This window comes from Hyla sarda, chromosome 6, assembly GCF_029499605.1.
Source record: "Hyla sarda isolate aHylSar1 chromosome 6, aHylSar1.hap1, whole genome shotgun sequence".
NCBI lineage: Eukaryota > Metazoa > Chordata > Amphibia > Anura > Hylidae > Hyla > Hyla sarda.
The window spans coordinates 245,371,156-245,397,063 of NC_079194.1; the positions used below are offsets into that span (position 1 = coordinate 245,371,156).

General features: G+C 44.5%; 1 protein-coding gene across 7 annotated transcripts in view; it reads left to right on the forward strand.

Moving 5' to 3' along the window:
• The first annotated feature begins 1,927 nt into the window (after positions 1-1,927).
• The window catches only part of SIGIRR (single Ig and TIR domain containing), a 43,965-nt gene continuing 19,984 nt past the window's right edge, over positions 1,928-25,908 (forward strand). The window contains exons 1-4 of one of the 7 annotated variants that reach the window (XM_056528456.1): positions 1,928-1,959; positions 4,129-4,186; positions 17,725-17,914; positions 23,367-23,497. In XM_056528456.1, coding sequence (XP_056384431.1) covers positions 4,180-4,186; positions 17,725-17,914; positions 23,367-23,497 — 328 coding nt within the window. In that variant the 5' untranslated portion in view covers positions 1,928-1,959; positions 4,129-4,179. The other 6 variants (XM_056528455.1, XM_056528460.1, XM_056528453.1 and 3 more) reach the window with 6 other exon arrangements.

Sequence of the window (25,908 nt, forward strand, 5' to 3'; positions counted from 1 at the left end):
TGGCCACCATACGGGTGGTCCATACTGTTTTCTGAACTTTCCATCACCTGACAGCTATGTCTCCCAGTCTTCCCATAAATATGAACGTTTGGCATGGATGATTGTTCATGGGTTCTTGTTGGAGAAAGGAGGGGTAAGCTGCTGTCAGGGGGGTTGGCAGTGTGTTATCTCTCTGAGAACATCCAACACTATTATCTGTCAGGGGAAAGCCGGGATGCCACCATACACACTAGACAGGTTGGGCTGACTTTTGACTTAAAGGGGTACTCTGCCCCTAGACATAGTAGACCCCCGCGATCCAGGCTGCGGCACCCCAAACATCCAGTGCGAACTTCGCTCCGTGCAGAATAACTAGCGATGCGGGGCGGAGGCTTGTGACATCACAGTCATGCCCCGCTCATGATGTCACGGCCATGCCCCCTCAATGCAAGTCTATGGGAGGACTTGCATTGAGGGGGCATGGCCGTGACATCACGAGCCTCCGACACTGCACACAACGCTATAAACGAACACCGGTGCAACAGGGAGATGGCGGGGGTCCCGCCTATCCTTTGGATGGGGATAAGATGTCTAAGGGCGGAGTACCCCTTTAATCATACTGTGACCTTTAGGGTATGTTCACTTTACGGAATATGAACGGAATCTCCGCACGCAGGATTCCGCGAGCGGAGATTCCATTGACGGCTATGCAGTGTTCGCGGACTTCCATGCAAAGAATGAACATGTTCATTCAAAGAATTAATTGTCCCCCGCTGAAATTCCACAGTGTGAACGGGTCTCGCGGAGACCCATTCACAGCACGTAATTCCGTTCGTGGAATTTGGCGGGAATTACGTAGTGTGACAAACCCTTATTCCTAGGCATAGCAGCTAAGAAGAATCTCCACTCCAGAGGTTAGGTGAATGTATTTCTTCAATATTTAGTTATCCATGCGGAAGGAGCAATAGAAAATTGCAAATTGCTAAAGAAGAAAAGTCAAAGGGTGGAATGTGGACCATAACAGTCTCGAGCTCCTTATGTCCGGCTCCCACTCACTGGTGAGGTGAGGTGGTTATGCTGAGGTGGTTACAGTGAGGTGAGGTGGTTATGCTGAGGTGGTTACGGTGAGGTGGTTACGGTGAGGTGAGGTGGTTATGCTGAGGTGGTTACAGTGAGGTGGTTATGCTGAGGTGGTTACGGTGAGGTGAGGTGGTTATACTGAGGTGGTTACAGTGAGGTGGTTATGCTGAGGTGGTTACAGTGAGGTGAGGTGGTTATGCTGAGGTGGTTACAGTGAGGTGAGGTGGTTATGCTGAGGTGGTTACAGTGAGGTGAGGTGGTTATGCTGAGGTGGTTACAGTGAGGTGAGGTGGTTATGCTGAGGTGGTTACAGTGAGGTGAGGTGGTTACAGTGAGGTGAGGTGGTTATGCTGAGGTGGTTATGGTGAGGTGGTTACAGTGAGGTGAGGTGGTTATGCTGAGGTGGTTACGGTGAGGTGAGGTGGTTATGCTGAGGTGGTTACAGTGAGGTGGTTATGCTGAGGTGGTTACAGTGAGATGAGGTGGTTATGCTGAGGTGGTTACAGTGAGGTGAGGTGGTTATGCTGAGGTGGTTACAGTGAGGTGAGGTGGTTATGCTGAGGTGGTTATGGTGAGGTGGTTACAGTGAGGTGAGGTGGTTATGCTGAGGTTGTTACGGTGAGGTGGTTATGCTGAGGTGGTTACGGTGAGGTGGTTATGCTGAGGTGGTTACAGTGAGGTGAGGTGGTTATGCTGAGGTGGTTACGGTGAGGTGAGGTGGTTATGCTGAGGTGGTTACGGTGAGGTGAGGTGGTTATGCTGAGGTGGTTACGGTGAGGTGGTTATGCTGAGGTGGTTACGGTGAGGTGAGGTGGTTATGCTGAGGTGGTTACGGTGAGGTGAGGTGGTTATGCTGAGGTGGTTACGGTGAGGTGGTTATGCTGAGGTGGTTACGGTGAGGTGGTTATGGTGAGATGAGGTGGTTATGCTGAGGTGGTTACAGTGAGGTGAGGTGGTTATGGTGAGGTGGTTATGGTGAGATGAGGTGGTTATGCTGAGGTGGTTACAGTGAGGTGAGGTGGTTACGGTGTTCTGGGGCCACATGGTGACTTATTACTCCTCTGTCGTGTACCTTGTGATGATTGAGCAATGCAGCGTCTGAGCTCTGTATACTTCTCCCAGGTAGTCACCTACTTCCTGCTCCTCCTCCTCCTCCTCTCACAGGTGAGGTTGCCAGGCTAGGAGGCGCACACTGGCTCCAGGTACTAGTTGTGTATCTCCAAGCGGTTTCAGTGGATCCAGGGGCTGTGTGTGTGTGAATCCTGGAAAGGTGTGTGTTTCGGAGTCCGTTACCTTCCCGGTGGATGCCACATTCTTCCTGATCATGTGCATTCTTGCAGCTCTGAGTTGACATGTAAGGAGGTAATCATTAGCTTCTTACTCTGTTGTCTTAACTCTTCTCCACTTTTGGCTTTCTTCAGTGTTTCTTGGGGCTGATGTCTTGGTAATGGGGACAGATTCTGTGTATAGCTCATGGATCTCTTGCGAAATATCTCCATGAAGGGATCTGGCAGTGAAAGTGAGTTCCTGGTATCTGTGCCTGGAACGATTACGTGACCTTGAGACTGTCGCATTTGTATCATTAGATATCTCTTTTATTGGGTTTTATATTGTTCTAAGGCTAGCTTACCTGGCCGGTATTTATCCAACCAATCATCCAACTCCTGAAATGTTGCACCATATACTATAGCAGTGCTTCCTAACCAGAGCACCTCCAGCTGTTGAAAATCTACAACTCCCGGCATGCTGGGAGTTGTAGTTTTGCAACAGCTGGAGGCACCCCTGGTTGGAAAACAATGACCAATACTATATATTACTATATAGTTCAACATGCTGGGAGTTGTAGTTTTGCAACAGCTGGAGGCCCCCCTGGTTGGAAAACAATTACATATACTATATAGTCCAACATGCTGGGAGTTGTAGTTTTGCAACAGCTGGAGGCACCCTAGATTGGAAAACAATGACCAATACTATATGTTACTATATAGTTCAACATGCTGGGAGTTGTAGTTTTGCAACAGCTGGAGGCACCCTTGGTTGGAAAACAATGACATATACTATATACTACTATATAGTCCAACATGCTGGGAGTTGTAGTTTTGCAACAGCTGGAGGCACCCCTGGTTGAAAAACAATGACATATACTATATACTACTATATAGTCCAACATGCTGGGAATTGTAGTTTTGCAACAGCTGGAGGCACCTCTGGTTGGAAAACAATAACCAATACTATATACTACTATATAGTTTAACATGCTGGGAGTTGTAGTTTTGCAACAGCTGAAGGCACCCCTGGTTGGAAAACAATGACAATGCTATATACTATATAGTCCAACATGCTGGGAGTTGTAGTTTTGTAACAGCTGGAGGCACCCTGGTTGAGAAACAATGACCAATACTATATACTACTATATAGTTGAACATGCTGGGAGTTGTAGTTTTGCAACAGCTGGAGGCACCCCTGGTTTTAAAACAATGACAATGCTATATACTATATAGTCCAACATGCTGGGAGTTGTAGTTTTGCAACAGCTGGAGACACTCCTGGTTGGAAAACGATGACCAATACTATATACTACTATATGGTCCAACATGCTGGGACTTGTAGTTTTGCAACAGCTGGAGGCACCCCTGGTTGGAAAACAATGACCAAAACTATAAACTACTATATGGTCCAACATGCTGGGAGTTGTAGTTTTTGTTTGGGGCAGCTGCTGAGCCACAGGCTGTATCAGGGCATGCTGGGAGTTGTAGTTAGTAAAAAAAAAGTCACAACAAAACAAAAATGGCACTGTTAAAAACTACAGATCAGGCGCAAAAAAATGAGCCCTAATAAAGGCCCGTACAAGGGGAAATAAAAATAAATAAATAAAGGGGTCAGAATAGGAAAACATTTCCCCTGCATGTGTGTATCCTGTGATGTCATGCATATATAATTAATTATGCAAATTAGCATGGCCGGTAATTATTATTTTATTTTTTTTGCAAGAAAGATGGCAACCCTCGTCACAGTATACATTATATATCCTCTAGGTCTTAGTGACACGTTTTTCTCTCTGTCTTTTAGCAGCTTGGAAACCTCCTCATCACAACGATAAGCAAGTGACGCTCCGAGATAATGGCTGGTGAGCACGGGCACTTTACACAGTCTATAACTTACCTAGAACTACTGCATGACCACAACCACCATGCACATGACGCTTTTTACATGAGACGCCACAATTCTTCAGTGTTCAACAATTTTATGACACAAAAACTGCTCAAAAGTTGCAAACCTATTTTGTTTTTCCAATTTTTTGGAAATTCTTTGGGATAAATATATATATATATATATATATATATATATATATATATATATATATATATATATATATATATATATACAGTGACCCCCCTCGACCTACGATGGTCCCGACATACGATAATTTAAACATATGATGTCCTCTCAGAGTCCATCGCATGTTGAAGGCAGCATCAACATACGATGCTTTTGTATGTTGGGGCCATCGCATAAACGGCTATACGGCAGCACAGACTGCTTCAGCTGCCACCGGATAGCCGTTTACGGTGCCCCGTGTGGTCCGCTGACGATCACTTACCTGTCCTCGGGGCTCCGGACATCCTCTTCAGGATCCCCTGCATCGTCGGCGATCTCCATCGACGTCATCACGTCGCTGCGCACGCCGTCCCGTCATCCAATAGGAGCGGCGTGCGTAGCGACGTGATGGCGGCGACGGAGAGCGAGGATGCCGGGGAAGCAGAGACGTCCGGAGCGTCGGGGACACCCCGGGTGACGAGCGGTGACGGTCTGGAGCGGCGGGGACAGGTGAGTGTAACTTCCTATACCAGTGGTCTTCAACCTGCAGACCTCCAGATGTTGCAAAACTACAACTCCCAGCATGCCCGGACAGCCGTTGGCTGTCCGGGCATGCTGGGTGTTGTAGTTTTGCAACATCTGGAGGTCCGCAGGTTGTAGACCACTGTCCTATACTTTACATTGCACGGATCCCTCAACATGCGATGGTTTCAACAAACGATGGTTCATTTGGAACGGATTACCATCGTATGTTGAGGGACCACTGTGTGTGTGTGTGTGTATATATATATATATATATATATATATATATATCTCTTGGCTAAAAAAATGTATAGCCCAAACCATCTGATAATTTTACAGCTTTAACAACTATGGCCATAAAATAAGTGTGTAAACTATTTCCTTGGCAGATTTAATAGGGTCCAATGGGAACAAATATGGATGCTATTTGCCAGTTTAGTTTTTTTTCCTGAGCCATAAAATAGTCATTTTTGGTTGAAAAAAAACGTGGTGTGCATAGTCTTTCTGTGGTTTAACAATCTGTAACCCCAACTAATAAAGGGGTTGTCCAAATATCTTCTCTCCCATCTGACTGCTGGGCCCCTTACAAGCTCCAGTACGGGGCCCCAACTCTCAGAAAGCGCATGCGGTTTACAGCATTGATCCATTCAATTATAATAAAGCTCCGCAGATGCCTGAATTCTGCATTTGGGCTTCTTCGGCGCAAAGAAAAAGTTGCCCATAGCAACCAATCAAATCCCTTCTTTCATTTTGCAGAGGCCTTGTTAAAAATGAAAGAAGCAATCTGGTTGCTATGGGCAACTGGGCAACTTTTCAAAACGTTTAGGGTCTACTCACACGGGCGGAATTTTCCCTTGTGGAATTCCACCTCAAATTAAAGCCCATAGACTTCTATGGGATTCCACACTCCCATCCACACTTCTGAATTTCCGCTTGAAGAATTTCTGGAATCTCCGCACACATATTCTGCTTCTGTTTGTGTGGATTTTGTGTGGAATCTATGCGGAAATTCCGTAGAAGTGTGAATGGGAGTGTGGAATCCTATAGAAGTTTATTGGGCTTTAATTTGAGACAGAATTCCTCAAGCAGAAATTCCGCCTGTGTGAATAGACCCTAAGGGTACATACACACAAGAGGACCCACAGTGTATTTTATGCTGCAGATTATTCTGGCATATGGTGATTTTGTGTGGAATTGGTGCGGAATCCGTGCGAAAAATTCTGAAATATGGAATCCCATAGAAGTCTATTGGGCTTTAATTTGAGGCGGAATTCCCCAAGCGTAAATTCAGAAGTGTGAATGAGAGTGTGAAATTCTGCTGTGTGAATAGACCCTAAGGCTAGGTTTACACTGCAGAATCTCTGGCGGAATATCTGCATGAGATCCCACGGGCGGCGATAGGACCGAGCGGATGAATTGCTGCCCCCATAGACGGCAATGCATTTCTGGGTGGATTTTTTGGAAGATCTGCTCAGAAATGCATTGGCATCTATGGGGACGGCAATGCAGTCCGCGTGGTCCTAGTGCCGCCACGATGATCTCTGGCAGAAATTCTGCCTGGAGATTCCACAGTGTGAACCCAGCCTAAGGGTCTATTCACACGGCAGAATTTCCTCAAGCAGAATTCCGCCTCAAATGAAAGCCCATAGACTTCTATAGGAGTCCACACTCCCATTTACACTTCTGCAGAATTTCCGTTTGGATTCAGCACCAATTCCGCACCAATTGCAGATTTCCACTTGTGGAATTCCGCCTCAAATGAAAGCCCAATAGGTGGAATCCCATAGAAGTCTATTGGGCTTTTATTTGAGGCGGAATTCCGCAAGCGGAAATTCTGCCGTGTAAATAGACTCTTATGCTAGGTTCACACTGTGGAATTTCTGGGCAAAATTTCTGCCGGAGATCGAGTTGGCGGCACTAGGACCGCATGGACTACATTGCTGTCCCCATAGATGGCAATGCATTTCTGAGCAGATCTCCCAAAAGATCCACCCAGAAATGTATAGCAGTCTATGGGATCAGCAATGCAGTCTGCTCGGTCCTAGCACCGCCGGCTTGATCTCCGGCAGAAATTCTGCAGTGTGAACCTAGCCTTAGTCAGACAAGGATATTGGCAGACATGTTCCTCTCCGCAGACCTGGGGATGGAAGGGTTGGGTGCCACAAGAACAAGCAGATCTGGTGTCACCTGCTTCCGTGTTGCTAGGAAACCTGCAGAACATATTAGTCCTTATACTTTCTTATTAGTACAATGAAGATGAGGATAATACTGAATGACTGGCTGCTTTGTTTGCTGGTTGACCCCAACTTGGTTAGAAGAAAGAACAATTGAGTCACATTGTGATTGTAGAGTTCCCCAACCCGCTCTCCAGCTGGAAAACAGAATTTCTGGGACACAACTAGTTAACTATTTAATAACCTTTCGGTCTGATTTGTTGTATATAGTGTGAACTGCGCCCACTGTTCTTAAACTGTCTGCTCCACCCTGTCCAAGCTGCTCTTCTGATTGTTATTGTTCCCTTTATGCCGCAGCAATGGCGCAATAGCCCTACAGGCAGGTGGGACCAGACCAGTGAGGACCCTTCCTTAGACCCTTAGGGCTGACGCTGCACACTGTGGAATGCAGAATATCTTTAAATAGTTAAAGTGAAAACAGAACAAAAACATTCTCTAAGTCTCCTTAACACACATTTTTGGTGTGGCCTTTATGACTTTCTCCGTGTTTTATGCTTCATGTGCTTTTTTTGATGTATTTTTAGTGGCATTTTTCCAGAATAATCTGCTATAGTACATGGGGTCCCATTTTTACCATTACAGATCATGTGATTTATAGATCGTGTGATTCAAGGATATAGAAAAACAATAAACTAAGAAAATTGACCGCGTTTACACATGCATTTTTGTAGCTGATGCTTCTGTCATAGGGGCATGTCAAAAGTTTTGGCCGGTGGGGGTCTGAGTACCGACCCCCCCCCCCCCACACCAATCAGGAGGAGGAACTGGGATAAGTGTGATTTACTTTCTGGATCTCCGTGATCTGTGTTTCGCATTTCCATTATACATCTATGGGGCAGTGAGACAAAAAGCACTAGAGCCCGGGAGTAAAGTGCTTTACAGCGCGCTTATCCCTGCTTGTTACTGATGGCCATCTTAGCACTGGGACCCCAACTGACCAAAACTATTGACATGTCACAGGGCCAAGTAACGGGTCCCATTCATGGTGTATTCACACATACCGGATCCACTGTGGCTTTGAAGTTGCAGATACCCTTAAAGGGGTACTCCGCCCCTAGACATCTTATCCCCTATTCAAAGGATAGGGGGTCCTGCCACTGGGGACCCCCATGGTCTCTGCTGCGGCACCCCTTACATCCGGTGCGCAGAGCAAATTTCACTCTGTGCCGGATGACTGGCAATGCGGGGCAAAGGTGCGTGACATCACGGCCACGCCCACTTGTGACATCACAGTCACACACCCTCAATGTAAATCTATGGCAGGGGGCGTGGCAGCCCCCTCCCATAGACTTGCATTGAGGGGGCGTGGCTGTGACATAACGAGCCTCCGGCGCTGCATCAGACGCTCTAAACGAATGCCGGGTGCAGCAGGGAGATCCTTTGGATAGGGGATAAGATGTCTAGGGGTGGAGTATCCCTTTAAGCGTGCGGTAATTGGAAGAAATGCTATAGAGTCTAAGGCTAGGTAAACACTATGGGATTTTCGATGCAGTAGAATTCTATTGCTGGCAAATGGATTCCACTGCACAGCGCACATGACAGAATTTCAGTAGCGGATATTCCAACGCTGAAATTTCACCATCAAAAGAATGAACTTGCTCATTCTTTAGGTAGAATCTGCGCCACAAACATTGGCGTCTATGGGGATGGCATCTTGGAATCTCTGGCCGGAAATTCTGTAGTAAATTCTGTGTGAACCTAGCTTAAAGGGGTTCTCCGGTGCTTACACATCTTATCCCCTATCCAAAGGATAGGGGATAAGATGCCTGATCACGGGAGTCTCGCGGCTGGGGCCCAGGATCTTGCACACGGCGTGATAGCTGTCACGCCCCCTCCCATAGGCTTGCATTGAGGGGCGGAGCATGACGTCAAACGGGGGCGGAGGCGTGACGTCACACGCTGCCCCCGCCCTGTGGTCGTCGGTAATCAGTGCCGGAGCGAACACGCTCCAGGGACTGATTACAAACAGGGTGTGGCGTGCAAGATCCCGGGGGTCCCCAGCGGCGGGACTCCCGCTATCAGGCATCTTATCCCCTATCCTTTGGATAGGGGAAAAGATGTGTAAGCACCGGAGAATCCCTTTAAATCTGCCATCTTTAAGAAGTGTCTAGCAAGGTGCAAAAAGTGTCATTAATAGATAATAAATATGGCAGTGGAGCGAGTTTTTTATTTTTTGTATTACAATCCAAAATCCTAACACACTGGTCTTAGTAAATTTGCCCCTGTGTGAATGCAGCATTAAAAATTCTACAATGTTACATCAGGGCAGTGTTTCCTGCCCAGGGTGCCTCCAGCTGTTCCAAAACTACAATTTCCAGCATGCCCGGACAGCCTATGGCTCTCCGGGCATGTTGGGTGTTGTAGTTTTGCAACAGCTGAAGACACACTGGCTGGGAAAAACTGCATTAGGGTGTTGTCTCCTGAGCTTCAGAGAATTGTCATCTTGTGGCTGAAGTCTTTAGTGTATATAAAGGGGCAAAGAACCTTCACAGATTATAAGAAGAGATCTATTGTGTCATGCACAATGTGTCATTAAGGTTATGCTCACACACTTTGGACTTTTTAGTACATGTATTATGTGTTAACATGGAAATTATAGGGGATTTTGTTGTGGATTTATTTACTATACAATGGGTGAAGTCCGGTATACAATCTTTGGGCAAGTCCGGCATTCTGTACATTTATATTTTTCAGCATTTCCTTAAAGGGGTACTCCGGTGGAAAACTTTTTTTTTTTTTTTTTTTAAATCAACTGGTGCCAGAAAGTTAAACAGATTTGTAAATTACTTCTATTAAAAAATCTTAATCCTTCCAGTACTTATTAGCTGCTGAATACTACAGGGGAAATTATTTTATTTTTGGAACACAGAGCTCTCGGCTGGCATCACGAGCACAGTGCTCTCTGCTGACATCTCTGTCCATTTTAGGAACTGTCCAGAGTAGCTTATGTTCTCTATGGGGATTTTCTCCTACTCTGGACAGTTCCTAAAATTGACCGAGATGACAGCAGAGAGCACTGTGGTCATGATGTCAGCAGAGAGCTCTATGTTCCAAAAATAAAAGAATTTCCTCTGTAGTATTCAGCAGCTAATAAGTACTGGAAGGATTAAGATTTTTTTTAAATAGAAGTAATTTACAAATCTGTTTAACTTTCTGACACCAGTTGATAAATATTCCCAAAAATATTCCACCGGAGTACCCCTTTAACCTAGTTTTCTTTGTTCAGCATGAATGAGTTTGGACTCTTTTACAAGGGGGCGATTATCTGCAGACCAGGCCAACATGACCCTTTGTACTAGGGCCAGCAGTCAGCCGAGGAACGCTATAAACTGTGTTACCCCCTGTAGTGACAGAACTAGAGCCCTGTGCGGGACTGTTCTCCTACTCCCTATCCCTACTGGATTTTCAACCATTAGGCTAAGTTCATACTACAGAATCTCTGGGCAGAATTTCTGCCATAGATTTAGCCTGCAGCCCTAGGACCACACGGACTGCATTGCCATCCCCATAGACGGCAAGGCATTTCTGGGTGGATCTTTTAGGAGATCTGCTCAAAAATGCAATGACATCTATGGGGACGGCAATGCAGTCCGCGCGGTCCTAGTGTCGCCGGGTTGATCTCCGGCAGAAATGTGTTCCACGTTCATTCGCTGCCGCAACTTGTGTGTCCATTCCCACCTGCTCCTATAAACATTTTGTCACAGCTCTGTAGAGATAGTAGCTCCCCAAGTTATATATCTGGTCCTGCCGTCCTCTATAGTGAACCATGTGTGCCAACCATCGCTCTATTCACTCTTGTTGGAGCTTCCAAACGTTGCCGAGCACTGAGCTTTGTGGATAAGGTCTGGCTTTCTAATATGCCAGGGGACATATTGTATTTTAATTGCATAATCCTTATGTTCCCTGGTACATATCCTCCCCCCTCATAGGGCATTAATGTGTATTAAGGGATCAGGAGAACCAGCTGTCGGACAAATGCGTTCTGGGCGATAGCTATGGCATGTTTATGGTACAAATATCTTATGGAATTAAGGCAGTTCTCATAGATTCAGCTGAATCGTTTTCCCAAGCTAATTTCTGTCTGCCGGTTGGAGTGCCCCAGCCCAGTTTATTGATTCCAGACACACGATATATACTTCTATGGCTGTCTCTTGGCATGTTGGGGACTGGAGGAGTGGCCGTGTGACTTATCAGTTGAATTAGTGACTAAGTATTTTTCTGACCTTTTTAGTTCTTGCTCTGCCTTGTACGAATTGCAGTCACAGATGGGATAATTCTTTACCATGTCATGGGTCAATGGACATCGTCTTTGTATCTAAGCTTACAGCATACAACTTATCCTTTCCAAAGTGCGGCTGGTCGGCCCTGTCCATAGTCGGAGATGTCTGTTAAATGATTACAGTAAAGTCATCCTATGTAACAGGAGGTTACTGAGGGTCAGACCGCTCATAATGACTAAAACCTGCTGCCTAACCCAAATGCTCTATTGTAATAATAATTCTAATATATATGTGTGTGTATATATATATATATATATATATATATATATATATATATATATGTATAGCACACACAGATTCTGCAGTGCTGTATACTGGTTTTTCAAATTGTCCCCTGTCCCCATTGGGGCTCACAATCTAAATTAATCTATCAGTATGTTTTGGAGTGTGAGAGAAAGCCCACCCAACCTTAAAGGGGTACTCCGCTGCTCAACATTTGGACCAAACTGTTCCAAAAGCTGGAGCCAGCGCCGAGAGCTTGTGATGTCATAGCCCCGCCCCCACATGATGTCACGCCCTGCCCCCTCAATGCAAGTCTATGGGAGGGGGCATGACGGCTGTTACGCCCCCTCCCATAAACTTTCATTGAATGTGGGTGTGACATCATGAGGGGGCGTGGCTATGACATCACGAGCTCCCGATGCTGACTCCAGCGTTCGGAACAGTTTGGTACCCCTTTAGCAAACCTTGATATAAAGGGAAGACTCCATGTTGGCAATCCTTTGGGCATCTACTGGGAAATGCTATGTAATTGCATCATCTGTAATACCCCAATATAGATCTATTATCTAAGCAGCTTTTTATGACCAGGTAATGAAGCAAGTTCCTCTTGGCCACTCTTCCGGGCCTCTTTTCTTACTCAGTGCTTGTTTTCGCCATTATTAAGAATACAGTTTGGTGTAAATGGTGGCCATAGTCTGGAGTAAGTGCTGCATTTTCTACTTACCAATGTTGTGATCCTGGTAAATAATGAACTGGTGGGTAGTGATGAGCGGCATATGCCATATTCGGATTTGCGATATTTCGTGAATATATGGATGAATATTCGTCCTATATTCGCGAAATTCACATATTCGATATATTGGCGTGCGTGTGTGCGCTTGTGGATACAGTCATGGCCGAAAATGTTGGCACCCCTTAAATTTTTCAAGAAAGTGAAGTATTTCTCACAGAAAAGGATTGCAGTAACACGTTTTACTATACACACGTTTATTCCTTTTGTGTGTATTGGAACTAAACCAAAAAAGGGAGGAAAAAAAGCAAATTGGACATAATGTCACCAAACTCCAAAAATGGGCTGGGGAAAATTATTGGCACCCTTTCACAATTGTGGATAAATAAGATTGTTTCAAGCATGTGATACTCCTTTAATCTCACCTGGGGCAAGTAACAGGTGTGGGCAGTATAAAAAAAAAAATCACACCTGGAAGCAGATACAAAGGAGAGAAGTTCACTTAGTCTTTGGATTGTGTATCTGTGTGTGCCACACTAAGCCTGGACAACAGAAAGAGAAGAAGAAAACTGTCTGAGAACTTGAAAACCAAAATTGTCGAAAAATATCAACAATCTCAAGGTCACAAGTCCATCTCCAGAGATTTAGATTTGCCTTTGTCCACAGTGCACAACATTATCGAGAAGTTTGCAACCCATGGCACTGTAGCTAATCTTCCTGGGTGTGGACAGAAGAGAAAAATTGATGAAAGGTGTCCATGCAGGATAGTCTGGATGTTGAATAAGCAGCCCCAAACAAGTTCCAAAGATAGTTCACGCTGACACTGATGCTCCCTAAACCTGTAGGACAGCTTGAATATCTGTGGACATTTAAATGAAATGAAACACTATGGCAGGAGACCCAGGAGGACCCCACTGCTGACACAGAGACATAAAAAAAAAGCAAGACTACATTTTGCCAAAATGAACTTGAGTAAGCTAAAATCCTTCTGGAAAAATGTCTTGTGGACAGATGAGGCCAAGATAGAGATTTTTGGTAAAGCACGTCATTCTACTGTTTACCAAAAAATGGAATGAGGTCTACAAAGAAAAGAACACAGTACCTACAGTGAAATATGGTGGATGTTCAATTATGTTTTGGGGCTGTTTTGCTGCCTCTGGCACTGGGTGCCTTGAACGTGTGCAAGGCATCATGAAATCTGAGGATTACCAATGGATTTTGGGTCTCGCTGTACAGCCCAGTGTCAGAAAGCTGGGTTTGCGTCAAAGATCTTGGCTCTTCCAGCAGGACAATGACCCCAAACATACATCAAAAATCACCCAGAAATGTATGGCAACAAAGCGCCGGAGAGTTCTGAAGTGGCAGCAATGAGTCCAGATCTAAATCCCATTGAACAACTGTGGAGAGATCTTACAATTGCTGTTGGGAAAAGGCGCCTTCCAATAAGAGAGACCTGGAGCAGTTTACAAAGGAAGAGTGGTCCTACATTCCGGCTGAGAGGTGTAAGAAGTTTATTGATGGTTATAGGAAGAGACTGATTTCAGTTATTTTTTCCAAAGGGTGTACAACCAAATATTAAGTTAATGGTGCCAATAATTTTGTTAAGCCCATTTTTGGAGTTTGGTGTGACATTAATGTCCAATTTGCTTTTTTTTCCTCCCTTTTTTGGTTTAGTTTCAATACACACAAAGGGAACAAACATGTGTATAGCAAAACATGTGTTACTGCAATCCTTTTCTGTGAGAAATACTTCATTTTCTTGCAAAATTTCAGGGGTGCCAACATTTACGGCCATGACTGTAACTAACTACCTATATCTATATCTATCTATCTTTCCATCTATCTATCTCCTAATATTCTTTAGTGACGATATTCTCATATTTGCGAAAATTTGCTCTCCCGCCTAATACAGTAAGCAGTATAGGAGTCTTCTTTTGACCACAAGCTGGAAGCAGGGAGGGATGAGATCACTGTGATGTGTTCTGTGAAAAAAAAAAAATAATTACGAATATTCTTAATTGCGAATATATAGTGCTATATTCGCCATATTTGCGAATATGCGAAATTCGCAATAAATGTTCGAATTGCGAATATTTGAGCTCAAAACTAGTAAAGAATAAAAATAACATAGATAACAATGGACATACTACTATTATTTACCTGGGAAATGAGTGATTTTGTATAAAGAAGCACATATAATGCACACTTACCGTCACTAGTCCTACAGCACCACCTGTTACATTCCAGCACAGCTGTATCCATGTAGCTTATTACTGTAACTGGGTCATGTGACCAGCATTCAGACCACCAGAAAATGATATGGCTTTGTTTCTTTGGAAGTACAGTGGTCACTCAACATACGATGGTAATCCATTCCGAATGGACCATCGTTTGTTGAAACCATCGTATGTTGAGGGATCCGTGCAATGTAAAGTATAGGACAGTGGTCTACAACCTGCGGACCTCCAGATTTTGCAAAACTACAACACCCAGCCGTTGGCTGTCCGGGCATGCTGGGAGTTGTAGTTTTGCAACATCTGGAGGTCCGCAGGTTGAAGACCACTGGTAGAGGAAGTTGTACTCACCTGTCCCTGCCGCTCCGGACCATCACCGCTCGTCACCGCTGCCCTGGATGTCGCCTTCCATTGCTGTCGAAGCGTCCTCGGGGTGTCCCCTGGCAAGGCCTCTGCTTCCCCGGCATCCTCGCTCTCCGTCGCCACCATCACGTCGCTACGCACGCCGCTCCTATTAGATGACGGGACGGCGTGCGCAGCGACGTGATGACGACGATGGAGAGCGCCGACGATGCAGGGGATCCCGAAGAGGACGCTCCGGAGCCCCGAGGACAGGTAAGTGGTCGTCAGCGGACCACACGGGGCACAGTAAACGGCTATCCGGTGGCAGCTGAAGCAGTCTGCGCTGCCGGATAGTCGTTTATGTGATGGCCCGACATACAAAAGCATTGTATGTTGATGATGCCTTCAACATGCGATGGCCTCTGAAAGGCCATCACATGTTTAAATTATGGTATGCCGGGGCCATCGTAGGTCGAGGGGGTCACTGTAGTCAGTCCTGGGTCAGCTGACTTTTGGTGAACAACAGAATGACATCATCACCCATCAGATCCCCCTTGGCAGCTATCAGACCCCTCCCTTTTCTTTCCAGATCTATCTTTTTACTACTGCTTTCTCTGTGGGTCATGATATATAGGATATTTGCCTTCTGAGGCTGTGTTTACACATTGGATTTTTGCAGAATTGTATGTGTTTTTGTTGTGATCTTGGAAAATTGCAGCAAAAACACAGCCAAAATGTGGCAAAAAAATTCATCGTGTGAACACATCCCAAAGGCTTGAAATCTGGAAGCCAAATCACATTCTCCTCATAGTAATATTTCTCTAATAGAACACACTTTGAATAGGAGAACTCATAAAAACTGCACATATCATGAATTGACCCCAACCCACTTATGGGTATCAGTAGTTTAGGATGCTGGATCCTGCCAGGTGATCTAATTGAAGGAACTGCAGCTATGAGACTCCACCCTCTCTCTCTGCAAAGCCGGAGGATTAATGGAAAATGTAGGCAGCAGTAGAAAATTATTTCAATGTAGAAATTTCTTCCCACTGGTCTGAAAATGTCATCTAAAATATGTGGAAAGCTGTCATGTTAGTGTTCTTCTTGAGAATATGATGTGCATCACTTAATAAATACAACAGGGGCAGACTGACCCATCAGGGTACCAAAGGATTCCAGTAGGCCCTGGTTCTGACACAGTAATGGAACCCTAATAAGACAGGGCCCCAAAGGCTTTCAAAAGACAACACCACTTAGGGCCAACCATGGCACAAATCATGCATCACATACCTGTGGATTTCCAGTAGTAGCCCCAGGTTGGGGAATACTACACTTCAGCCTATTTCTTCTGGGTTGAATCTCTAATAACCTATTAGACCTTTATAATATTAAACCCTGTGTGTGCAAAAAGAAGAAAAGAAATGTGGAAGAAATCTTCAGAATAGATGTAATATAATGGGCCACCATCATTTTCACTAGTGGGCCTGATTCAAGGGCCATAAGTGACGACCCCGCCATATATTGGTTAGTCTATGGTCTAGAGATGATTTGTGGGGAGGCTGTAAACGTGGAATTCATCCTCCTGCATCCTGTCTATCCTTCTGGTAAGAGAGTAATGGAATTTTTCTGTAGAAGCTTCTGGGCATTGATCAATAGAAACCATTGTTTATAGTCCACAAACCCCATATAGCAGAATGCCGCCAGTGCAGGACGCAATATTTACATGTGAAACACAAGTGGAGGACAAAAAGGAGGGAGGAAATGACAGAAGTCCAAGTAAGGTCTACAGAGAGGGGAAATACAAGTGATCATCTAGTGAAATTAAAGGGGTACTCCGCTGCTAGACATCTTATCCCCTATCCAAAAGATAGGGGATAAGATGTCTGATCGCGGAACGGGCCCGCTGCTGGTGCCCCCTGCAATCTCCCGCAGCACCCGGCGTTCTAAACAAACACCGGGTTCCTGCGGCAGTGGTCGTGACTTCATGGCCATGCCCCCTCCATTCATTTCTATGGGAGGGGGCATGTCCTGATGAGGTGCCCCCGGCACTAGACCCCTGGGAATCAACTGCAGTCTGTACCAAGGGTTTAATTTCCCTGCAGCGCCACCACAGTGCAAATGTAGTCTTTAGACAAAAACCCTCCAGTGGTCGACGGGATGCAAGGCACTGAAGACAGTAGAAAAAGGCAACTGACGTTTATTCACCCATGATGCAACGCGTTTCACAGTAAAACTGCTTCATCTGGCCTGATGAAGCAGTTGTACTGTGAAACGCGTTGCATCATGGGTGAATAAACGTCAGTTCCCTTTTTCTACTGTGTTCAGCACCTTGCATCCCGTCGACCACTGGAGGATTTTTTTCTAAAGATTGCATTTATTTGGACGTGGAAAGGCTGCAGTCACTCGTTAATTTCCATACTCTGATCCATTGTTGCACTTGGAGAGTGTAACCTTCTGTGGTAAGTATTCCCTTTGCCTGAGCCCCCCCCCCCACCACCCAGTGTACCTCTTGGTTAATCCACTACGGAGCACTGTCTGTCTTTTGTTTGTTTACCACAGTGCAAAGGAAGCAGTACACAGATCACGTTAAAATCAGTCCGCCCCATGTAGTGACACGTGGGTCCACCATACCAAACAATGCCCTAGCTTCTCTCCCATCTGGCTGATGAACCTAATCCCTATTATGCCGCTCGCCATATTTCACATTCGGGAAACATTAGTATGCTTACACTTTATCAAGGGGCTGGTATTAATATTGATGTCTCCAATTCTTTTCCCAATAGGTACAGAATGTGGGTTGCCAATAAATCTTATTTCACCCCCGACTGCGGAGCAAGAGCTATGGCCACACTTGGGCACCACGGTGTCCCTCAATTGTACACTGCAAGTACCAGACTCATGTAGTGGCAGTGTCACATGGTTAAAGAATGGAGAAGCAGCGGGGCACCTGTACGCCGGGCAGGACACTGTGTGGTAAGAGAGTGTTCTCATAGTGGATAAGATCTGTGTTATTACAACAAGGTATTATTTAGAGTGGTGTAAGTACAGGCCATTATTCCGTAATATAGGTTCACTGACAGGTCAGGAACGCCCTTACGATTTATTGTAGAATGAGAACTAGTAAATCTAAAGCTGTTGACTACATCAGGGATGGAAAGTAATAGTCCCCTGACCTATGTCACAGTGGTCTGGTCTCTCCAGAAATGCCACTAGCCTCAGGATTAGCTAGCACAGGTGCCATAACATGTCTGTAGGAAATATAGCATAGTCGCCCTGTAGTCCCAAGTGGGCATTTTGCAATGTATATGACACGTCAAGCCGCCATTCTTCATGATTCAAAACAAGGAAATAGTTTCTCTCCTATGCCCTTACTAGAGGGGAGCTTAAAGGGGTACTCCCGTGGAAACCTTTTTTTTTTTTTTTTTTTTTTTTTTTTTTTTACAACTGGTGCCAGAAAATTAAACAGATTTGTAAATCACTTCTATTAAAAAATCTTAATCCTTCCAGTACTTTTAAGGGGCTGTATACTAAAGAGAAATCCAAAAAAGAAATGCATTTCCTTTTGATGTCCTGATCACAGTGCTCTCTGCTGACCTCTGCTGTCCATTTTAGGAACTGTCCAGAGTAGGAGAAAATCCCCATAGCAAACATATGCTGCTCTGGACAGTTCCTAAAATGGACAGCAGAGGTCAGCAGAGAGCACTGTGATCATGACATCAGAGGAAATGCATTTCTTTTTGGGATTTCTCTTTAGTATACAGCCCCTAAAAAGTACTGGAAGGATTAAGATTTTTTAATAGAAGTGATTTACAAATCTGTTTAACTTTCTGGCACCAGTTGATTTAAAAAAAAAAAAAAAAAAAAAAAGTTTTCCCATGGAAGTACCCGTTTAAAGGGGTACTCCACCCCTAGACATCTTATCCCCTATAAAAAGGGTAGGGGATAAGCTGATGGGAACCCCTATGATCTCTCTTGCAGCAGCCGTCATCTGGTGCACAGAGCGAGCTTCACTCCGCGCCTGATGACTGGCGATGCAGGGGCTGGAGGATCGTGACGTCATGGCCCCGATGCCTCATGACATCACACTCTGCCACCTCAATGCAAGTCTATGGGAGGGGACTCAGGAACTGGTCACAGCAGGAACAATTAACAGCTTTAAAACAGGATTAGATAAATTCATGGAACAAAATAACATTAATGCTTATGAAGAAATATAAAATCCCATCCCTTCCCCAATATCGCGCCACACCCCTACCCCTTAATTCCCTGGTTGAACTTGATGGACATATGTCTTTTTTCGACCGTACTAACTATGTAACTATAGTCGAAGAATCTAACAGGACACATTTTGGACACTTTCTTAATATATTGGATAAGGCCACATGTTTATGTTTCTTTAGTGCAGTAAAAATACAAAAAAATTTAACCTTTTTTGAGAAGAAAAGTGGTCTTTTATAGGGGTGTCACCCTATACAGTGGTCCCCCCCCCCCCCACTGACACCCTATACAGTGGTCCCTCAAGTTACAATATTAATTGGTTCCAGGACGACCATTGTATGTTGAAACCATTGTATGTTGAGACCAGAACTCTATGGAAACCTGGTAATTGGTTCTGAAGCCACCAAAATGTCATCCAAAAAATAGGGAAAAGTGAGAATTAAAGAAAAATAAGTAGATAACTAATATAGATAAAGCAAATCCTTACATATAAAAGTAAGAGAAAGATCTGCTGGGAGCTGTAAATCAAGGTCTATGTCAGTGTTTCCCAAGCAGGGAGCCTCCAGCTGTTGCAAAACTATATGAGGGAGATTTAAGAAAACCTGTGCAGAGAAAAGTGGAGCAGTTGCTCGTACCAACCAATCTGATCACTTCTTTCATTTTCTAAAAAGGCCATGGAGCATGTTGGCAAACTGGCAGAACGGTATGGGGATTTGTACCGTGGCATGCCCAGGCTGGTTCTGTTTATTTCAGTGGAATAAATGCAGTCACTATTGGGGAGATTTATCAAAACCTGTGCAGAGGAAAAGTGGTGTAGTTGCCCATAGCAACCAATCAGATTGCTTCTTTCATTTTCCACAGGCCTCTTTAGAGGCCTGTGGAAAATGAAAGAAGCAATCTGATTGGTTGCTATGGGCAACTGCACCACTCTTCCTCTGCACAGGTTTTGATAAATCTCCCCCTATGATTGTATACAGTATTTTTTGTGTTTTTTTTATTTTTTTGCATGTCACCCAGTCAGAGGTTATATGCCGAGTATTAAAACGAAGTGAGGCCACCTCCGTGTGGTGGATGAGGGACATGTTTTGATCAAGAAGTGCGCTAAGAGCCTCTTTTTTTTTTTTCAACCAAGAGTGCTGCTGCAACCTACGATTTATATCTGCCAAAGCAGCGTGCACCCGTGCATTAGGTAGTTGTGGCTATTTTTGTGTTTTTTCCTTTTCAATACTCTTCTGCCTTTTTGCCAATGTATTGTGGTGAGCCACGGGTGTAGTGGGGCAGATGTTAGTGCCCAAGGGGTAGATGGTATTAATCCATTCGTGTTCGTGACGCCAGGGCGTGGTTTACCTGTATAACCACCCGAAGGTAGTACCGCTAGTCCTAGGTCAGGCAGGGGCAATAAAGAGTCCAAGGCCAGGTTAAGGGTAACGGTAGCTTTTACTGGGGTAAGACAGATGGTACAGTCTATGCAGTTCAGTCAGTATCCCAGAGAGGTGACCAGTGACACAGGGGACCTCGCAGGCTTGCTGGGACTTGCAGTGACTTGACAGACTATGATGGAGGCCACTTTGAATAGACAGTAGACTTGATTGACTTGATGACTGACAATTAGATGACTTTAGCTTACTTGCAATTGATAGGTGGCTGCAGACTTTAGGCTTGAGGCCTCCAATGCTCTGGACACTGGTACTGGAACACTGGACTGCACTGGACCTCAGGAGAAGTAGCAATGAGCTAAGAGAGCGATTGCAGCTCCTCTCCATCTTATATAGGGGGCTGTGCAAGGAGCCTGGAGAGGTCACCTGGTCACTGGGTTATATGGGTAACAATCATATGACTTAAACATAATCATGTGGCCAACAATAAAGGTCCTTTACTCATTATGTGAAAACCCTTTATGGGAAACCTATATACACAGGGGGAGATACTGCAGGAGAGCCCCAGGGACAGACAGGGACTCAACTTGATGGGACAGAAGGACCATACGGGACCATATCCCATACTGGGACATCACAGTATACCACAAACAGTCTACTTTATAGATGTTAAAGTAGTCATACAGCAAAAATTTTTATATTTGGTACACTTTAGGATAAGGGTTATTTTACAATGGATAAATAAATGTATATAGCTATGTCTGCATGAAATAACAGTGTTTAGGAAAGGGTCCACACTGACTAGCATTTTTATTGTTTTAATGGGGAACTGTGCGAATAGTCTTTTTTAAAAACTTCTTATTTCGTGTCTACAGCTCCTTTGGAGACTTGTGTGTCTCTATGGTAAGAGACTACATACAAGCACTCTGTATTCAGATGTTGCAGTTATACCCCATTCATCCGTCTCCAACTTCTGACTAACCTACCGAATGTCTATTAGAAGTAAGAGTATGGTATAGCATTGTACCCAAAATTACTTTATGGTATGATGTAGATCCGCTCAAATCCTCGCCCCTAGTTCCCGTGCTTGGACTGGAGGGTGGCGTGCCCTTCCGAAAACAAACAGCAATACAGGAAAGTATCCAGCACCAGGAAGGCAGGTAAAACTTGTCTTTATTTAGGCATCAATAAAATAGGATGCCATGACTAAGGGTACTACAGCCCGAAACGCGTAGGTTACCACGTTCTGGTGTATCCTATTTTATTGATGCCTAAATAAAGACAAGTTTTACCCACCTTCCTGGTGCTGGATACTTTCCTGTACTGCTCAAAATTACTTTAAGGTGCATCAAGTTATGATGTCAGGGGTGACAGTGAAATGTGCATGACACTCCTTTAGCTGTAATTCATTATATGTGAGGTGTGGTTTGATCTAAGTATTCTTAATAACAGGTTCAACCCCAGCACTTCCGAAGTAAGAATCCAGATTTGTCTGTTGTGGAAATAAACAGGATTATAATTTTAGGGTCCGTTGACTCTGATTGTTTGGAATGGAAAAGTCCAATGCAAATCTCCAATGTATGGGAGAAAAAACCGAGGCAGACGCTTAGAATCCTGTTGTGAATGTGCAGTATAATCCATTCTTTCTATGCCGAGTTTTAAATTTAGTTAAAAAATGTTATGTCCTTTCTTTTTTTTAATTTACTGTATATACTCGAGTATAAGCTGAGTTTCTCAGCACGATTTTTCATGCTGAAAACGCCCCCCCCCCCCCCCCCCCCCCTCGGCTTATACTCGAGTGAACTCTCCGCCTGTCAATCCCTTTCAGTGGTCTTCAACCTGCGGACCTCCAGATGTTGCAAAACTACAACTCCCAGCATGCCCGGACAGCGGAGTTGTAGTTTTGGAGGTCCGCAGGTTGAAGACCACTGCGGCCTTCATCATCAACCAGACCCCCCTTTAGTTTTCTACTCCCCTCCTCTCGGTGGGAAGGAAGGGTGAGCTGGTCCGGGCCATCTATGCTGCAGGGACCGTCCGGTAGGGAGGGTTGGTTATTCTGGGCTATCCATTTTCATCGGGAGGCCCTCTTCTCCGCTCCGGGCCCGGCCCCAGACTAGTGACATTGCCTTGATCACGATGCACAGGGACGTCCGTGCGCAGCAGACGTACCTGTGCATGAACGTCCCTGTGCGTCTTCGTCAAGGCAACGTCACTAGTCCGGGGCCGGGCCCGGAGCGGAGAAGAGGGCCTCCCGGTAAAAATGGACAGCCCGGAATGACTAACCCTCCCCACTGGATGGTCGCTGCAGCATAGATGGCCCGGACCAGCTCACCCTTCCTTCCCACCGAGGGGAGGGGAGTAGAAAACTAAAGGGGGTCTTGATGATGACGAAGGCTGCAGTGGTCTTCAACCTGCGGACCTCCAGATGTTTCAAAACTACAACTCCCAGCATGCCCGGACAGCCGATGGCTGTCCGGGCATGCTGGGAGTTGTAGTTTTGCAACATCTGGAGGTCCGCAGGCTGAAGACCACTGATGAAGCGATTGACAGGCGGTGATGATGAAAAGGGGGGGGGGGGTGATGATGACGGGGGTCTGGATGATGACATGGGGATGATGTATTTCCCACCCTAGTCTTATCGTCGAGTCAATAACTTTTCCTGGGTTTTTGGGGGTGAAATTAGGGTCCTCGGCTTATATTCAGGTCGGCTTATACTCGAGTATATACAGTAAGTTTAATAATATTTACCAAATGACCTGTTATTTTTTAATCTGAACTGTCTGAACAGCAACACAGATTATGAGATGAATATTTCTCACTTCTTTGTATAGGAATGATGTCAGCAGTTCAGTGAAGTTTATCTCCAGCGTCTTAGGTGTTAATCTTACCACAGATGAAGATTATGGGAAGTTTACATGTCAACTGCAGAATGTCTCTGCCTCATTTACTCTCCACAAAACAGGTACCGATTTTATCTATTGCTCAAAATGAAAGCATCAGTGAAAATCCCTATGAATGTTTAGTGTAGTATTCCTAGAGTGCCGCATTAAAATATGTATGCCACTAGGACAGCAGGGAACATAACTATGTAAACTCAGAATAGACACGACGAGATGGTAAGTGCAGTCCAGTATCCATTTCATGGCAATAGATGGCAAATAAGCAACATGGCACAGTAAAAAGCATCAAATGAAACAGTAAGTAAACACTTTGTTAAAGAGCATCTGTCACCAAAATCGCACATTACCAACTCTCCACGTATACTACAGAGGAAATGATTTTCTTTTTGGATTTCAAGACCACAGTGCTCTCTGCTGACACCTCTGTCCATGTCAGGAACAGTCCAGAGTAGGAGAAAATCCCCATAGCCAACATATGCTGCTCTGGACAGTTCCTAAAATGGACAGAGATGTCAGCAGAGAGCACTGTGGTCGTGACAGAAAATAAATCCAAAAATAAAAGAATTTCCACTGTAGTGTACAGATGCTAATAAGTACTGGAAGGATTAAAGGGTACTCCACCCCTAGACATCTTATCCCCTCTCCAAAGGATAGGGGATAAGATGTCAGATCACCGGGGTCCCGCCGCTGGGGACCCCCAGATCGTGACGTCACGACTCCGCCCCCGTGTGACGTCATGCCGCGCCCCCTCAATGCAAGTCTATTGGAGTTTTCATTCCAGCTTTTATGCCTAGTAATAAGCTGACACTTTCTGTTCTGTACAGATCGCTTTCCAGCAGTGTCCTCCTGATCATCACAGCCAGGATTATAGTGAAAGACACCAGTGAATGATCTGATCCCCTCTTATCTTTAAACAACAGAGCTTAGACTCCCCCTCCCTGCACAATGACCTCTGCGCGAGTCACAGAACATGCCTAGAAAACTCTTCCATAGAATTAAAAAGGTCCCCTCTTATCTATTGTGTCCATAGGGATTGCTGTAAAGTATATTTCTGAGTGCTGTTAAAAGCAGCTCAGACATGGTGGCTGCCTCCACCATGTAATGTACAGAAAAATTAAACAAATATTTAAATCTGAAAGTACAAAAAGTTTTAAAAGGTGTACTCTTGTTAATTAAAAAATTAACAAGATTTGTAAATTCATTCTTTAAGATTTTTTTTTTTTTTTTTTAAAGTGTACTCCAGTGGAAAAATTTTTTTTGTTTATATCAACTGGTGCCAGAAAGTTAAACAGATTTGTAAATAACTTCTATTACAAAATCTTAATCCTCCCAGTACTTATTAGCTGCTGTATGTTCCACAGCAAGTTCTTTTCTTTTTTAATTTATTTTCTGTCTGACCACAGTGCTCTCTGCTGACATCTCTGTCCATTTCAGGAACTGTCCAGATCAGGAGAAAATCCCCATTGCAAACCTATCCTGCTCTGGACAGTTCCTGACATGAACAGAGGTGTCAGCAGAGAGCACTGTGGTCAGACAAAAGAAATTAAAAAAGAAAAGAACTTCCTGTGGAACATACAGCAGCTTTTATTTTTTTTTTTATTTTTTTTTTAAATAGAAGTAATTTACAAACCTATTTACCTTTCTGGCACCAGTTGATATATATATATAAAAAAAATGTTTTCCACTGGAGTGCCCCTGCCTTCTAGAGTAAGTTGTGAAGTTATTTTCAGTCTGACCACAGACTGTCCGTGTCAGGAACTGTCCAGAGCAGGAGAAAATCCCCATTACAAACCTATCCTGCTCTGGACAGTTCCTGACACAGACAGAGGTGTAAGCGGAGAGCATTGTGGTCAGACTGGAAAGAACTACACAACTTCCTTTGGAGCAATCAGCAGCTGATAAGTACTGGAACGATTGAGGTTTTTAAATAGAAATCTTTTACAAATCTGTATGACGTTCTGGCACAGATTGTTATCTTCATGCCTCTCACCTATATTTATTATAAAAAAATACCTCTTTTATTAGCTCACAGTGTTAGAAATCCTCTCAGGGGAAGGAGGGGTGTCCTTCCTTTGTGGTGGTGGGAGGTAATAGGCGTGTCTGCTTATGCTGCCTTGTCCATGATTCACGGACAAGCCTGATGCTGCTGCAGGACTGCTGAGTGTCCCAGTAGGTATGAGGACCCCTAGTGGTGGGATTTTCAGGGGCCGTTTACTTAAATTTTTAAAAAGCCATATTACAAAAGGTCTCTAATCTTCATCAGTAACAACATATAAAAAGTTTTTGGGTCTGACAGTGACCATTTAAAGTTAATTGCTTTTAATCATAATTGACTGTATAAAAATATTTATAGGTTACAGCAATACTCTTTGGTACGTGACATTGTAAATTTGTTTATACCTCAGATTATAAGAAATGTGGCACATAACGTGAAAGCTTTACTTTGTAATATACAATATGCTACGGGAGGAAT